At 44.9% G+C, this 17,537-nt stretch overlaps 1 protein-coding gene across 5 annotated transcripts in view; it reads right to left on the reverse strand.

The window, feature by feature from the left end:
- Window positions 1-23: 23 nt before the first annotated feature.
- The window catches only part of Rftn2 (raftlin family member 2), a 64,394-nt gene continuing 46,880 nt past the window's right edge, over window positions 24-17,537 (reverse strand). For 3 of the 5 annotated variants that reach the window (XM_029483135.1, XM_029483125.1, XM_029483134.1), the window contains 3 exons: window positions 13,870-13,948; window positions 423-691; window positions 24-310 (listed from right to left, as the gene is read on the reverse strand). In XM_029483135.1, coding sequence (XP_029338995.1) covers window positions 103-310; window positions 423-691; window positions 13,870-13,948 — 556 coding nt within the window. In that variant the 3' untranslated portion in view covers window positions 24-102. Of the gene's footprint in view, window positions 692-13,869; window positions 13,949-17,537 lie in introns of all 5 variants that reach the window. The other 2 variants (XM_029483145.1, XM_029483138.1) reach the window with 1 other exon arrangement.

Genomic DNA, 17,537 nt, shown 5'->3' on the forward strand with positions numbered 1-17,537 from the left:
TAGCCACCATGTGGTTGCTGGGATTTGAACTCTGGACCTTCGGAAGAGCAGTCGGGTGCTCTTACCCACTGAGCCATCTCACCAGCCCGACAGTCGGCCTTTTTAATAGGCCTGATGAGAAATACTGACTTTTGTCCCTTTGTGGGGAAGTGATCCAGGTTGTTCCTTGATGGCCAGAGGAGACATCTGTTTATACAGATGTGTTAGCTGAGTGAAATGTAAGAAAGCTTTTAGACTGATAAATAGTTGGTTATTCTTCCTTGTCTCAGAGGTTAAGCCAAAGTTTACATAGATTAGGGGAAGGCTGAGCCTGGAAATTAAAAACATTACATAAATGAAGATAGTAGTAGCAAAATAAAGTCAGATGGCGGTCATTTAATTACTATTTACAAGGCCTCCTATGGGGTCACCTGGCAACTCACATGCAAGTGACTTGTGTCACGCCCTCTTCTTGGTCAAACTGTCCGTCATCGAGTTCCCGGAGGACACTGTCGCTGCTACTGAACCCAGAGAAGCTGTCGCTCTGTGCGGGCTGCTCTTCCTTGGTCCAGCACTCTCTGGATGGAGAGAGCGAGCTCTCCTCAAGAGGAGCTTGGCCTCCTGCGGCTTGGGATGCATTTGTGTCCAGGCCTAGGCTCCTGTTGCTGACCTTGTTTCTGTCTTCACCCTTCAGCAGCCGGCTGCCTTTCCTCTGAAACACAGGAGATTGTCAATCAGGGCGTGGAGCATGCGCACCTCTGCTCTGCCCACCGCTTCTCAACCTGAAACTTGTCTTTCTTTCCCACTCCTGACTATAGGAGCTGGGGTGTAGCTCAGAGTTGATCCACCCTCAGAGCTGAGCCACCCTCAGAGCCGGACCTTCCTCAGCACCAGGGCCTGCTCCTCTCTGCCTGGCTTGAAAATCTGCTCTTGGCTTGCCCTTCTCAGTGGTACATGGGTTGTGTGGACATTTCTCAGGAGAGAAATGAATTCAATTGTACTTGGGAAACAAAGTGAGCGAGAATCAAGGGAATGCATTTTGTTGTTGTTGGTGGTGTAATGGTGACTAAACTGTAGAAAATCAACTTTAGTGGGTTTCTTGTCTGTGTCATGAGGCACCAGTATGTCCTAGAGAAAAACGCATTCTAAGTGTTGCTGTAGGACAGCAGCTCTCAACCTGTGGATTGGTAACTCTTCAGGTCCTTTCTCAGGGGTCGCCCAAGACCATCAGAAAACACAGATACGTCCATTTGCATTCAAAATGGTAGCCAAATTATAGCTATGAAGTAGAAATGAAAATAATGTTATGGTTGGGAGGCACCATAACAGAGGAACTAAGGGTCACAGCAGACCCCCTTCCTTGTGCTGCGACAAACAGGATTGCTGTTCTGCAGCCTTTCCCAGCTCATCCACATCTGTGCCACAAGAAGCTGGGGGTGTTCTGCTGATAAAGATTTAAAGGCTGGCTAGCAGTGTCCTTGGTTCATGTGGTTTTTGAGTAAGAACGGTGCCCATAGGCTCAGATATTTGAATTCTTTTTTTTTTTTCCAATTTATTTTTTTTAATTAGGTATTTTTTTCATTTACATTTCAAATGCTATCCCCAAAGTCCCCCAGACCCCCCTCCCACTCCCCTACCCACCCACTCCCACTTCTTGGTCCTGGCATTCCCCTGGTTCTTTTTTTTTTAATATTTTTATTACATATTTTCCTCAATTACGTTTCCAATGCTATCCCAAAAGTCCCCCATAGCGCCCCCCCACTTCCCTATCCACCCATTCCCATTCTTTTGGCCCTGGCATTCCCCTATATTGGGGCATATAAAGTTTGCAAGTCCAATGGGCCTCTCTTTCCATTGATGGCTGGCTAGGCCATCTTTCGATACATATGCAGCTAGAGACAAGAGCTCCGGGGTTCTAGTTAGTACATCATGTTGTTCCAACAATAGGGTTGCAGATCCCTTTAGCTCCTTGGGTACTTACTCTAGCTTCTCCATTGGGAGCCCTGTGATACATCCAATAGCTGACTGTGAACATCCACTCCTAGATATTTGAATTCTTAGGAGTAGAACTCTTTGAAAAGATTAGAAGGATTAGGAGGTGTGGCCTTGTTGGAGAACGTGTGTCACTATGGGTGAAGTTTCAAAAGCCCATGCCAGGCCCAGGCTCTCTCCCTTCTTCCCTGTCGTTCCTCTCTCTCTCCCTTGCCCTGTCTCTCTGTTGCCCAAGTTGATAATGAACTAAGGCTCTGAGACTGTGAGCAAGCCCCAATTTAATGTTCTTTTTTACACGTCGTCTCTTCACAGCAATAGACCAGTGACTGCGACAGCACAGTTGCTGTACAGTACATATCTCTGCCATGTGAACTTAGGTCTAAAGATCTCTAAGTGACAGAAGGGACTGGACCCTCGAGGAGGCCTCAAGGCCAGCATGTGGGCATCCAGGCTGCTGCGGGATTGCTGAACTATCACTGCCAGTGTCTCGGGATCCGATCACAGAACCCCAGCTCTGTAAGGCTGAGCAAGGATTCAAAAACCAAACTAAGAGTCACAGAATTCTTTCAAATTACCCACATTCGCTTTAGTGTTGGTCAGGAACTAAGATTCCACTTTCCTGGGCGGCAAAGCTGAAGTTAGGAAACTCTTAGAAAGTACTACCCTTGTTGGCAAAAGTTTCTTGCCCCCATCTCCATTTGGCACACCCTTGCTGCACCAAATGTAAACACTGGACCTTTGACCCTTCTTCTTTATTTCAGCTAAAAATGCATTGAGCTGAGTTCTCAAAGTGGGGCCTGAGAGGCCCTCTCAGATAGGTGCCAGGCTTGTGAGCGATGCCCTGATCAGTGACAGGTCTGGGCAGCACTACTGGGCAGACTTCCTCAAGCCTGGCTAGTGGGAGCCTTTCCCATGGGCACAAAGATCCCCTGAGCTTGTCCTCAATCTTCCAGTCTGACTCACACAGGGAGCCCTGGAGCCCTCAGTTGCAACAGGGACAAAGGTGACTTTTGCAATACACTATTGTGTGTCAGATAACAGAGGCCAGCTCTCACGGCCATGAGAATTTCCTTTAAAAAAAAAAAACAACGGAATATTCTTTAACATATGCTATTCATAGTAATTTACTTTTAGATAACTGTTAATAAGTAAACGGCTATCAGTTGTAACGTTAAACTTTACAGCTACCTGATAAAACAGTCAGCACTCTATCCTAAAACACTTCAGAACACGCACCGTTGCTTGTCAGAAGACTAGGGGTTTGATTAATATGCCTTTCACAATGATATTGCCTCTCATACAACCTCACCCATGTGAAATGTTTTTTACAATCAATTTACAGCCAATTTGTGATTTCCTAAAAACTCAAAACGTTGGAGTCTGAAGCCCACCCAATCCCGGGAGACCATTCACTTCAGTCCCCCATTCTTCAGGGGTCCCTGTGAAGGGGAGAGGCCACGGAGTGTCCTGCCCCATGGGCACTGGTGCCATCTGTCTTGTGTTTTTCACAATATACTCATTACATTTACAAAAACAAGAGTAGATCAGTGAAGCAAGGCTTGATAAATAAATAAACTCTGTTACAGAATAGTACACACACACACACACGTACACACACATGCACACACACACATACATACACATGCACACACACACATACATACACATGTACACACACTCTAGAGAGCCTGGTAGAACAAAGAAGAAAAGAAAGCCCATCCTACCTCCACAAAACGCTACTGTTGGAACCTTGACATATTTTGTCTCCTCCCCCCCACTCTCCCTCCCTTCCTCCCTCCCTCCCTCCCTCCCTCCCCTCTCCCCTTCCTCCCCCTCTCTGTCTTTCTCTCTTTCTGCATACAAGTGGCTCACAAAGCACAGCAGAAGTTTGTGTGTAGCTCATTTCCCACCTAGCCCTACCCTGCAGTTCCTTGTGACTTCCCAGGCTCACCCATGGCTTTCCCTGCTTCTTTCTGACACTTTCTCTACAAGGTGGGAGGGAATGATGCTGGCTTGGATGCAGACCCAGTGCCACCCTAACAAATACCTAATGTGTCACTCTTGTTTAAAAGAAAAGGGACTGGCCCATCCTATTAGTGTCTTTCTTGATGCAGTGTCAAAATACCAGACAAAAGCAGCTCCGGCCTGGTTTCTTTTGTCTCGCGTTTGAGGGTACAGTTTGTCATGATGAGGAAAAGATCAGAGTCCACAGTTAGGAAACAGAATCATGAATGCTATGGTCAGCTCTCTTTCTGCCTTCTCTTCAGTTCAGGACCCACTTTCAGGGTGGGGCTGTGCCTTAGGGTTTCCCTGCTGTGAACAGACACCATGACCATGGCCACTCTTATGAAAGAAAGCATTTAACTGGGGCTGTCTTACAGTTTCAGAGGCTCAGTCCATGATGGTAGGAAACACGACAGCATGCAGGTGCTAGAGGAGCAGAGAGTTCTGCACCTTGACCCACAAGCAGCAGAAGGAGACTGTGCCCACACTAGGCACAGCTTGAGCATATATGACCTCAAAGCCTGCCTCCACAGTGACACACTTCCTCTGACAGGACCACACCAACTCCAAGGCCCCACCGCCTTCTAGTGCCACGCCTATAGGCCAAGCATTCAAACACGTGAGCCTATGGGGGTCATACCTTTGAAAGCACAGTCTGTCTTTCCACCCCAGTTAATCTAATGTAGGTGATTTCTCATGGGCTTGCGCAGAGGTAACCTAACCTAGCTAATTTCTCATGGCATGTCTGGAAGCTTGCCTCCTAGATTATTCTAAATCATGCTGCACCCATTAAGATACATAGGTATCTCAAGTGACAGGCCTGTTGACTTTAGGACATCTCAGCATTGTCCCTTTCCATTGCCAGTGTTTTAATATAAACAAAAGAATTACGTTAGGAATGTAGGTTAGTGTCTTAGTCAGGGTTTCCATTGCTGTAAAGAGACACCATGATCACAATAATTCTTATAAAGGACAACATTTACTTGGGGCTAGCTTACAGTTCAGAGGCTTAGTCCGTTATCCTCATGGTGGGAAGCATGGTAGCACTCAGGTACACAAGGTGCTGGAGACATAGTTGAGAGTTCTACATCCAGATTGACAGGCAACAGAGAGAGAGACAGACACAGGGCCTGGCCTAAGCAATTGAAACCCCCAAAGCCCACCCCCAATGACACACTTCCTCCAACAAGGCCACACCTGCTCCAACAAGGCCACACCTCCTAGTGCTACTCCACAAGCGTTTAACATGACTCTATGGGGGTGTGGGGAGTCCATATTCTTATTCAAACCACCACAGCTAGTGTGGCCATCATGGAAAATAATATGCAGCACTGAAAGGCAGCTACCCTGTGAACCAGCCATCGCACTCCTGGGTAGGGCTGGAGGAATGAAGTCAGGATGTCAATGAATATCTGCACTCCATGCTCTGAGTAGAAATATCACCTGCTGAGTTATCCACTCAGGAGACGACACTCTTCCACCTGCCACTGTGCTCAGGGAAACAAGCCAGGCTCAGAACGACAGGACACATAGATCGTGGGGAGTTCATCTCATAGGAATTACAGGAAGAACGGTGTCTACCAGAAGCTTGAGAGAGTGGGGGTGGGTGGGGTGGGGTGGGGAAAGGATAGGGGAGGGTTGACTAATGGACACAAGCTAAGTTAGGGTAGGAAGTTCTGGGCTGTTGTGGCCCTGTTGGGTGACTGTGAAATTACATCATATATATGTGCATTGAAACATCACACTGTACACACACACACACACATACACACACACACACACACACACACACACACACACACATACACACACACACACACACACACACACACACACACACACACACACACACACACACATACACACACACTTTAAAATTTTCATGTACCCGAGGCTGGAGAGATGACTCAGCAGTTAAGAGCACCTGCTGCTTTTGTAGAGGACCAGGGGTTGGTTCCTATGTGGTTGGTCCCATGTGGTAGCACCCAACTGTCTGTAACTCTAGTTCCAAGGATGCCCTCTGCTGGCTTTCCTGGCACGAGGCATGCACATACATACAGGCAAGCAAAATACTCACACACATAAAATAAATAAATAAATCTTTAAAACTTGTATGTACCACTTAAAAATTAATTCAAATAAAAATCTATCCACACTGCAAATACCAAACCAAACCAAAACAAAACACTGCCTGTCTTCCAGCCTCTCTTTGTTTTTCTCTTAAACAACAGAACTTTCTCCTGCCAACCTCCGGCAGTGTTCAAGCATGTGGTATCGACACAGACCACATCTCCAGCCTCCTTTGGAAGTGGATGTGGACAGATAGAACAGTTCAGATCAAAGCAACAGAAGATGTGACTTCGGGAGAAAGTCATTGCCCGAGGTACAAACTGGGAATTCTAATTTCCTGTATCTCAGTGGTTGAACATTGCGCCAACTGGCTGAGGAGCATAGGCTCCTGAGGGGAGAGCCCGATTCTGATGGCCCCATCCCCACCCCATCCTGAGTGCCTGCCCACCTTTAAGTATTACGGGAGTTATCTCCTGTGTGGAATTCGATGCTTATGGGGTCGGTTTGTTTATTTATGTTGTGTGTGCCATGGCATCCATGTGGAAGACATGTAGGCATGGCCCTTTCTCTTTACTCCATGGATTTCAGGGACAGAGCTCAAGCTGACAGATTTGGCAGCAAACGGCTTTACCTCTAAGCCACTGTGCTGGCCATCTAGACTGTCTGTTGTTGGAACGGCTTCGTAAGTAGTTATTTACTATCAGTCAACATGGAAAATGTTCCTGATAGCTAATGCTTTTCCCTTAATTTCCCCCAACTTTATGATTATGAAAAGTTCCAAACATGTAGAAAATTTAAAAGCAAATAGGTGCCCAATGCCCTCCACTTAATTAGATAATCGTTTCTCCCTAGGTATATGTATGCTCTGGAACATCAGCAAACCACATTTCTGTATTACAGCTGCTGGGCGTTTTAGTCAGAGGAGATACAGGACTGGACCACTTGGTGTTCCTGGGCTTTTCTTCTGTCTCTTTATACAGTTAGCAGAATCTGCGGTTGAAAGAAAAGCATTCTGGGAAAGCGATTACAACCTCTCATACTGCCAGTCACGGTGCCAGACACGTTTAGATAGGTTCTCAAAGCAAAGCCTGAGAGCCCTGTGGCCTGCGCTAATATCCATATTTTATAAAGGAATGGGGTCCTGGAGGGGCCCCAGGCACTGTCTGTGTCCCTCCTGCTTCAAGCCCCTCAGAGTCCTTTCCAGTTTGCTGTCAACCTCTGAGCCTTCTATGAATGGGGATCCGATGCTCTCTGAGTTTGTGGAGACAAAATGCTTTTAAAGATTTTTTTAAAAAATTATTGCCCGCAGTGGTGGTGCACACCTTTAATCCCAGCACTTGGGCAGCAGAGGCAGGTGGATTTCTGAGTTCAAGGCCAGCCTGGTCTACAAAGTGAGTTCCAGGACAGTCAAAGCAATACAGAGAAACCTTGTCTTAAAAAAATAAAGAAAGAAAAAGAAAAAGAAAAAGAAAAAAGGTAATTTTGAAAATACCTAATAAAAATATTTTAAAAAAATAATAAAAAAAATATTTTAGGACTCTTCCCTATGTAATCCAGAGTGCGCTCTGTCTCTGTGTCTCTGTGTCTCTGTCTCTCTCTCTTTCTCCCCTCTTCTCCCTTCTCTCTCCCTCTCCTTCATCCCCTCCTTCTCTCTCTTCTAGCATGCCCTTTATCTCATTCTCTCCCAACTCACAATCCTCACGGTGACTTCCCTGGCCTCTATCCTTGGGGCCAATGAACTTGCCTGAGAGCAGCTTCTCAATAAACCTGCCTTAAAAACCATTATGTTAGGACTATGTTTCTGCGCATCTATGTGCAGGCGTTGCAGAGTCCATGTTGCAGACATGGACTGGAGGTGACAGGTGGTCATGAGCTGGAGTCTGAACCTGAGTTCTCTAGAGTTCTCAGCCAGTGCTCTTAGCCACCGAGGCATCTCCTCAGGCCCAGAAGGCAAATACTTTTAAGTGGCCCCTTGTTTCTTATAAATGATATGGGCAGAACTTTTTAAAAACTGAAATAGACATTTTTAGATAATTTTTTAAAAAGTATGAGTTTTATTTAACTTTTCAAAAGAAACAAAAATTTAAGAAGAAAAATTTTAGAAAGAATATTAAAGTAAAATTTAGCTGATGGAGGTCAAAAATGCTTTTTTGTTTGTCTTATTTTGTTTTGCTTTTGAACTGGGGTTTTGAGCAGCCTTGAACTCCTGATCTTCCTGCCTCCACCCTCCAAGGTCTAGGATTATAGGCCTGCCCTCCATCAGAATCCCTCCCTGCCTCCAGCAGAGCTATCATTTCCTGGAATATATTTGAAAGCATCTGTCCAAAATACGACAATAAGAATAGGATTGAGAAACAGAAAGAAGAACTGAGCTTAGTGGAGTCTCACGCACAGAAGAGAGGCTAATCATTGCACCCAGCTTCCCAAGGATCCCATGCCCAAGGAAAAGTCAGCTTCATGAAGAATACAGCATGGGAAATGTAATCTGTGCAATTTATAAAGCAAACGTTCTGAAATTTTCTTTCTTTTAGTTAATTTTTTAAACTTATATATGTGTGTGTGTTGTCTGCATGTGTGTTTGTTTACTATGTGTGTGCAGTACCCAGGGAGGCCAGAAGATGGCGTCAAATTCCCCTGGGACAGGAGTTACAGATGGATGTGAGCTGCCATGTGGGTGCTGGGAACTGGAATTGAACCCAGGTCTTCTCTAAGAGCAGCTAGCATTCTTACCCTTCTAACCATCTCTCTAGCCCCTCTCTTATTCATTAAAGATGGGGATCTCATTCTGTTTCTTAGGCTAGTCTCAAGCTCCAAGGCTCAAAATGATTCTCCTGTCTCCGTCTCTTGGAGTAGCTGGGAGATGTTGAACCTTATATGTTGGGTTTTGTTTTTGCTCTGATGTGATAGTAACTGTGCCCTGGTTCTCTTTTGGACTAAAAGTATTTAACTCAATTTTATGTTACTGGAGTTCAAGTTAAGAGACTGGATATTTTAAAGAGACAGTGAAGCCAGATGTGTGGTGTAGGCCTTCAGTCCCAGTTCTCAGGAAGCAGAGGCAGGTGAATCTCTGAGTTTGAGGTCAGCCTGGTCTACATAGTGATTCTGTGGACAGCCAGTAGTATGTAGTGAGTTTCTACGAGAGAGAGAGAGAGAGATTTTATGTGTGTAGGTGTTTTGTATGTCTGTGTATCATGTGCAGACCTGGGGCCTGAGGAGTCAGAAGAGAGTCAGATTCCCTAGTACTGGAGTTACAAATGGCTAACAACCATGTGGGTGCTGGGAATTGAACCTGGGTCCTCTGGAAGAACAGCAAGTGCTCTTAGGTGCTGAGCCATCTCTCTAGCCCCAGAAACATTGAACTTTTAAGTTAGATCATTTGTTTTTTGTTTTTGTTTATTTGTTTTAAGACAAGGTCTCACTATATAGCCTTGACTGTCCTGGAATTCAATTTGTAGCCCAGGCTGGCCTCAAGCTCAGAGATTTACCCATCTGCATCCTGAGTGCTGGGATTAAAGGCATATGTATGCCATCACACCTGGCTAAATGGTGAAATTTTCTTTTTTTTTTTTCTTTTTTTGTTTGTTTGTTTTTTTGTTTGTTTTTTGTTTTGTTTTGTTTTTCAAGACAGGGTTTCTCTATGTAGACCCGGCTGACCTGGAACTCACTTTGTAGACCAGGCTGGCCTCGAACTCAGAAATCCGCCTGCCTCTGCTGCCCAAGTGCTGGGATTAAAGGCGTGTGCCACCACACCCAGCTGGAATTTTCTTATACTGTGGGATTTTCAAAGTTGTGTTGTATTTTATATTGTGATATTACTATTAACATGATCTGGAGGACAAACAAGAAGGGAAAGGTTATGGTTTAAAGTGACGTGTTTGTGTGTCAAAATTGACAAGGAGTTGGGTGTCATGGGTAGCTTCAATTGTCAACTTGAGACAACTGGGAAGAGGGACCCTCAACTGAGGAACTGCCTTCATGGGGTTGGTCTGTAGGTGGTCTGAGAGGGAATTTCCTTAGTTGTTAATTAATGTGGGAGGACCAGTCCATGTGGGAGGTGCCATTACTGGGCATGAGGGCGTGCATCATATAAGGAAGGCAGCTGAGCAAGCCAGAGGGAGCCAGTCAGTGTTTGTCGGTGGTCTCTACTTCAGACCCTAGTTCCTAGCTCCTCTTTGAGCTCTGGCAGGAACTTCTCCCAGTGATGGGCTGTTATGGAAGTGTAAGCCAAATAAACACTTCCCTCCTCTAACTCTAAGCTGGTTTTGGTTAGTAGTCTTTCCCCACAGAAACAGAAAGCAAGGCAGGACACTAGGACTATAGGCACGTGCCACAATGCCCGGTGTGGGATTTCATTTTCCTCGTGTGTGTGTGTGTGTGTGTGTGTGTGTGTATGTGTGTGCACATGTATGTGCCTGCACCCTTGCGTATATGTCACAGCAGTTGAGTAAAGGTCAGAGGACAGCTTTTGGGAGTCAGTTTCCTTCTCAGGCCATGTGTGTCCTGGGAAATCAAACACAGATGGCCTGTCAGGCTTGGAAGCAAGCACCTTTACTTGCTAAACCATTTCACTAGGCCTGCGATTTCATTTTAAAGTGCCTGAACTGTAAAACTGACATTTGGGTATACGTTTTTATGGGCTTTAACTAACAGAGACTTAACAAACACTACAGCAGTTCCATCATCTCCTGGTCTTTCCTGTACATCCTCCTGTTGCAGGGTTCACCTAATGCAGGCTGTGATGTAAATGGAATGATACAGTGTAGCCTTTGGATACTGGCTCCTTTAACTCAGCCTAACAGATGAGATCCATCTAAGTTACTGTTCACATCTGCAGCTCATTTCTTATTCTGAGTAGTACTTAATTGCAAGAATGTACCATCATTGTTTATCCATCCACATATTGAAGACATCAGCTTTCTTCTGCTTTGGACAATTATGACCAGGATAACTATAAATATTTGTGTATACACTGTGTGCACACACATTTGTGCACACACATGTGTGTTTTCCTAACATAAACACCCAGGAGGGATTGCTGAGCCATGTGTGTGCAGTTACAGTCCTAAGAAGTGGCCTGAGCATCTTCTAGACTGCTGGTTGCTCACATCCCTCCCAGAGATGACTGCTTTGCTTGCCAGCTCTTGGTTACTGTCTGATTTAAGAGTTTACTTTTGTACTATGTGCATGGTGGCATAACTAATAATTAAAGCATCTTTTTGTGTATTTATTTTTTGTGAACATATCCTCATTGATATCTGTGGTGTTTTCTTACTGTTGATATTTGAGATTCTTGATGTATTCTCGATACAGCCCATTGTTACTGATGTGATAGCTAAGGTTTCTGTGGTCTGTGGCTTATCTTTTCAGTCTTTTAGTGGTGTAAGTCACGTGGCACAGGCTTTTAATTTTGATGAAATCTAATTTTACCAACTTTGTTTTTTTTCGGAGACAGGGTTTCTCTTTGTAGCTCTGGCTGTCCTGGAACTCACTTTCTGTATACCAAGCTGTCCTCAAGCTCACAGAGATCTGCTTGCTGCTAGCTCCTGAGTGCATGGGATTAAAGATGTGTGCCACCACCGCCTGGCTAACTTATCCACTTCTAATAGATCATGGCTTTGCTATTATATCTGAGATCGGTCCTAACTTTGTGGACAGTTCCCCTGAATGTCTATCCTAAATGTCTTCTAGTTTTACTAATATAAATAATTTTTGATGCCTTAAAGAAAATGGGGCTGGGGTGCAGCTCACTTCACAGATGTGTGTTGCTGCAGAGGCAGGTGCTCCCAGTATTCTCTCGGGAGGGACAAGAGGGCGAACATTTCAAAGTTTGAGACTGACAGCTTGACCATTCTGGGGAGCAAATGAGCATGGCCCTTCCGAAAAACTTGAGGACCATTTGGAGAATGTTAAAATTCTTGACAGAATACTCCATAATAAACTCACGAGCCAGGGTCGTCCTCCGTGAGGTGAGGGGCACACTGCTCACAAGTGGTGACACTCCTCCCCTAACTCCTACCTTCCAGTCCACGTCCCTACCTCTCAATCTACTTATGTATGCAGCCAGTCAACTCCAAAATTAACATAGCACAGCTAAATTGCATACACTATGGGTGTGTGAGGGTCCTGTGATTAGGCATTATCAATACAGTTTTCCTCCAGTCAAAGAACATTGTTCTACTCAAAACCACAAGAGTAAGGAGCCCCATGCTCAGTGCCCCACTTCAGTAAAAAGCAGGACATGCAGGCATGGGGGCGCACGCCTTTAATCCCAGAACTCAGGAAGCAGAGGCAGGTCAGTCTCCCTGAGTTCAAGTCCAGCATGGTCTACAAAGTGAGTTTAAGGCCAGCCTGTCTACAGAGTGAGTCCCAGGACAGCCATGGCTACAGGGCTACACAGAAACACCCTGTCTAACTCCCTTCCCCATAAAAAAAAAAGCCTTGTCAGTGTCAGCTTGAGGCTGTATTGAGATAATATCGATGTGTTGCATGTTGTTAGAGGTCAAGATAACCAAAAATGTGTGTATTTTTAAAAACTCAGAAACTTGGGACTCACAAAACTTAGAAGAATAATGGAGGACGCCCCCTTTCCCTCTACCGTAGGATCGGTAGCTGAGGCTGGGGACTACAGTGGCAGAGGACAGGTGAGCAGCACAGATTTATTTTGTATGCACTCAGAGACTTTGTAGAAAAGAAGAAAAAGTCAAGGAGATGGCGCGGTGTGGAAATCTGAACTCGGCACAGCCGTGTGAGAGGCTGAGAGGCTGGGAGCAAGGGACTGGCAAGGAAGGCAGCGTCAGAGCCTCCAGGGGATAATGACGAGCAGGCTATTTCACTAAGGTTTGTCTTTGCAGATTCAAGTCAGAGAAAATCCTTTCCAATTGTCAGTCTCTTTCCGCCAGGGAGAGCAGATGCATAAGTGGACTGGGAACCTGCTACCTCTACATGGTGGCATATAGGCCATTCTTTGTCGGAAAGGGGGCAGACCAAGAAACTTCCTGGGTCTGTTCTTTCTTAGTTGCCTGAAGCTCAAAATGGTCCTTATGTCAACGTACTGTGTGTTGGGACAGCATATTGTAATAGTCTTTGGAACTGTGTCATCCTTTCTTTTAAAAAACGATTACAATTTTTATTTTATTACTAATTGGTGTATGTAGTATGTGTGTGTGCGAGTGCGGGTTCACGCAGGCCAGTGGCATGTGCGTGGGCCAGAAGACAATTTAGGGGGTCAGTTTCCTCCTCTTGCAATGGGTTTTGGGGGAACCAGTTGTACTGGCTATTTTTGTGTCAACTTGACACAGCTGGAGTTATCACAGAGAAAGGAGCTTCAGTTGAGGAAATGCCTCCATGAGATCCAACTGTAAGGCATTTTCTCAATTAGTGATCAAGGGGGAAAGGCCCCTTGTGGGTGGGACCATCCCTGGGCTGGTAGTCTTGGGTTCTATAAGAGAGTAGGCTGAGCAAGCCAGGGGAGGCAAGCCAGTAAAGAACATCCCTCCATGGCCTCTGCATCAGCTCCTGCTCCCTGACCTGTCTGAGTTCCAGTCCTGACTTCCTTTGGTGATGAATAGCAGCATGGAAGTGTAAGCCTAATAAACCCTTTCCTCCCCAACTTGCTTCTTGGTCATGATGTTTGTGCAGGAATAGAAACCCTGACTAAGACACCAGTCAACGTCTTTCTTGCACCCTTCTGCAGGAGACTGTTTCCACGCTGAGTCTGAGTGTCCTGTCCTGAACTCACTTTTAGATGGCTGGAGAGAGCGCGAGGGTTAGATACTTTACTATCGTGTCTTATTCAGAACGTGAACGTTGGTGATTTGTACTCACTTCTGGGGTTTGAGCAGCTGAATTCCACGTAACTGGCCTTTGGAGAAACACGACTTGCTTGGTAGCCAAATTCCCTTCACTGAAAGTTAGAATAGTAACGTTAGTATTTGTGAATCAGGAATGCTCTTTTAATCCTACAGAAATGTTAATTACTTTCCAAAGTTAGGAGACCAGCAAATGGATTTCATTATAGCATTTTCATATACATGCGTCACTATACTTTGTCCCGGTGAATTTGTAATTTTTTCCATATTTAACTAGGTTGGCCCACATATATCCTTTGTGGGGTAACCTTCTGATCCCAAACTAATTATGAAGTACAGCTCTATAAATTGCATTGGAAAAACCAAAAACAAGAAAGCTTATTAAAATGCCGGGCATGGTGGTGCGTGTCTTTAATCCCAGCACTCGGGAGGCAGAGGCAGAGGCAGGCGGATTTCTGAGTTCGAGGCCAGTCTGGTCTATAAAGTGAGTTCCAGGACAGCTAGAGCTACACAGAGAAACCCTGTCTCGAAAAAACAAACAAACAAACAAACAAACAAAGCTTATTTAAAAAATAATGGGTGTGGGGAAGGGGTGTTGGAGAGATCACTCAGTGGTTTAGAGCCCTTGTGGTTCTTCTAGAGGACCTGGGTTTGATTCTCGGCACCCACATGGTGGCTCACTGTGGCTGTAACGTCAGTTCCAGGGGCCCAATGCCATCTTTTGATTCCCATTGGCATCAGGCACTCACATGGTGCACAGACAAATATGCAGACTAAATATCCAGACACACAAAAATGAACTAAACAATAAGATGGAGGGTTAACTCAGAGATTAAGTGTGGATACTGCTGCGGACAGAGAGAGGCGGAGCAGTTAGAAGCACCGGTTGCTCTTCCAGAGGGTGGGGTTCAATTCCCAACCCAGACATGACATCTTACAACTGCCTGTACCTTCAGTTCTAGAGGATCTGATGCCCCCTTCTGGGCTCTGAGGGCATACATGTACATGATACATGTACACGATACACATACGTGCAGGGGAAACACTCACACATCTTAAAATAAACCTAAAGACCTTTTAAAAAGGGGAGGTCGTCTCGCAGAGGACCTGAGTTCATCTCCCAGCACCCATATCAGCTGCCTAAAAATTGCCTGTGCCTCCAGCCTGAGGGGTCTGACGTCTTCTCTCCTCCATGGGCACCTGCACATATGTGGCATTCATTCACACAGACATATATGTACACATAAATATAATAAAAAAGTTTAAGGTGATTCAAAACTCTCATAAAACAATATAGTTATTATAACTCCCCCCTCCCGGAAAACCCCCAAACCTCAAAAATATATCAAAATATATAATTTCATGAAACCAGTTTCAGAAAATGATCTTTATGGTTTTGCTTCCTTTCTGGTTCTTCTCAGCACCAGCCGGCCTTTTTCCTGTGTGACCTGTGACCACCACGTATTTATATTTCCTTTATTCCTTGTGTGTGATGACAGTTTTAGTGCAGGTCCAGGATCATCAGAGAACAAAGACACCAGAAGGTATTGTCTTCCCTTATGTTTTAGAGAATAAATATTTTACTAGTTCTAAATCATGCTATTTTATATGTATGCACACACACACACACACACACAATTATGTTTATATGTAAGAATATGTCCACACACGCATATATACTTCCTCTTATGGGTTATTTCCTTGAGATGAATTATCAGGAATGAAATTATTAGGTCAGAAAGGATGACTTAAACCTCTTGGTATGCATTATCAAACTAGAAAGCAGTTTGGGGAGCCACGCATGGGGACTTTTCTTATATTTTCCACTGAGAGGGATGGTTCAGCCACAGCCAGTTCCATTGACAGGCCGCTTTGTGACTGGCCACTCCACTCAGTATTCGCCTTATTTAGCTGTCATCTGGATGGCGAGCCTCTCAAGAGCTTCCCTGCCTCCTAGGGCTTGCGGGGAGGAGGGGGGTAGTAGCTAAAGCTGCTCACTAACAACTTTTATCATGCAAAGAAGCCCGACAAACCCTTCCTATTGGCTGCAGTGGATTCTGTGCTTGGTCTCTGGAAGCTGAATGGGAGTGAAGCTCTTCTGGTCCTACAAGGAGAGGGAACGGTCAGCAGGACATTTAGCAGAGCGTTCCAAACGTATGGGTGCCACGAACTTGGAAATTAGAAATCTTCCCCTAGGATGCTAGAAAACGATGGCTACAGTTTTGTTGTTAAAAGACTTCTTACAGTCCAGTTTCATTTCAGTTTTAACGTATCTTCTGTCAGAACAAAATGCTTTGGATGGTGTAACTTTTGGGGACAAATTGTGAGGGACTGTAAGAAGGGATCAGCATGGAGACTAGACTGGGTCAGTGTTTGGGAGTCACAGGCTACACTGGAAAAAGACTTGACTTGGGAACCACATAGTTCCTGGGTTCAAATCCAAGCCCTGTTACAGCGCCAACACCTATGGTCTTTATGCTCGCCACTGTTTAAGGACCTGGGAGAGATAAGCCAGAGTCTTTCTCTGTGCAACCACTAAAAGAGATACAAGTGTGTAACTTGGATCTGGAGAGGTAGCTCGGTGCTTAAGAGTACCTGCTGTTCTTGCAGAGGACCTGGGTTCAATTCCCAGAGCCCACATGGTGGCTCACAACCTCTTGTTTCTGTGGAGGATTTGTGGGTCTGGTGTGCAGACAGATATGCAGGTAAAGTACTCATATACATAACATGAACAAATAGATAGATAAACACTTAGTTCTCTATCCACTTAGTACAATGTAGGGTGGAGTGCAAAATAATTTTTATAAAAAGAAAAAATATCAATCAAGAATATCTTTCAGAGAGAAAATTCAAGGGAGAGAGTTCATAGGAGAAAGAAGAAAGATTTCTGGGCAGTGCTGTGGGTAGACAAATACAGGAGAGAACCAGGCCTGGATGAGAAGCATGGGCCAAGGCAGGGAGGTGGGCTCACAGTGGGTTCTCTCCAACCAATTAGAGGATGGGGCCAGTCTGAATCCAGGTCAGAATGAAAACAGTCTGTTGACCTTCTACTTCTAACTCTTTCCCCAATACCCGAACCCTTCCGGCCAAGGCTGAATGACCCCAGAGAGGCTCTGGCTGCAGAAGTGAGAGACTCTTTGATCCTAATGCTTTATAATACGTTTAGGCTGTTTTGAAAAAGTCTGTATTCTCATTTAGTTATGATTTTACTTTATAATATGCAGAGTACATTGTAATGGAGAATGATGAGGAAGATAAAAACAAGTTTCTACCCTGTCACCACAAGGCAATTAGATGCTTGAACTTAAAGGTTCTGATGTAAGTATGTCAGGAGAAGAGGCAAAGAAAATCCATGACCTGTGGCATTTAAATACCATATCAAAAATGAGCCACTAAAGCTTTGCTCTGACATTCCAGTGAAACTGGCATAAGCCTTAACTCTAGCACTTGGGAGGCAGAGGCAGGCAAATTTCTGTGAGTTCAAGGCTAGTCTGGTCTGCATAGTGAGTTTGTTTTTTTTTAAAGATTTATTTATTGATTATATGTAAGTACACTGTAGCTGTCTTCAGACACTCCAGAAGAGGGAGTCAGATCTCGTTACGGATGGTTGTGAGCCACCATGTGGTTGCTGGGATTTGAACTCCGAACCTTTGGAAGAGCAGTCGGGTGCTCTTACCCACTGAG

Source organism: Mus caroli, chromosome 1 (assembly GCF_900094665.2).
Source record: "Mus caroli chromosome 1, CAROLI_EIJ_v1.1, whole genome shotgun sequence".
Classification (NCBI taxonomy): Eukaryota; Metazoa; Chordata; class Mammalia; order Rodentia; family Muridae; genus Mus; species Mus caroli.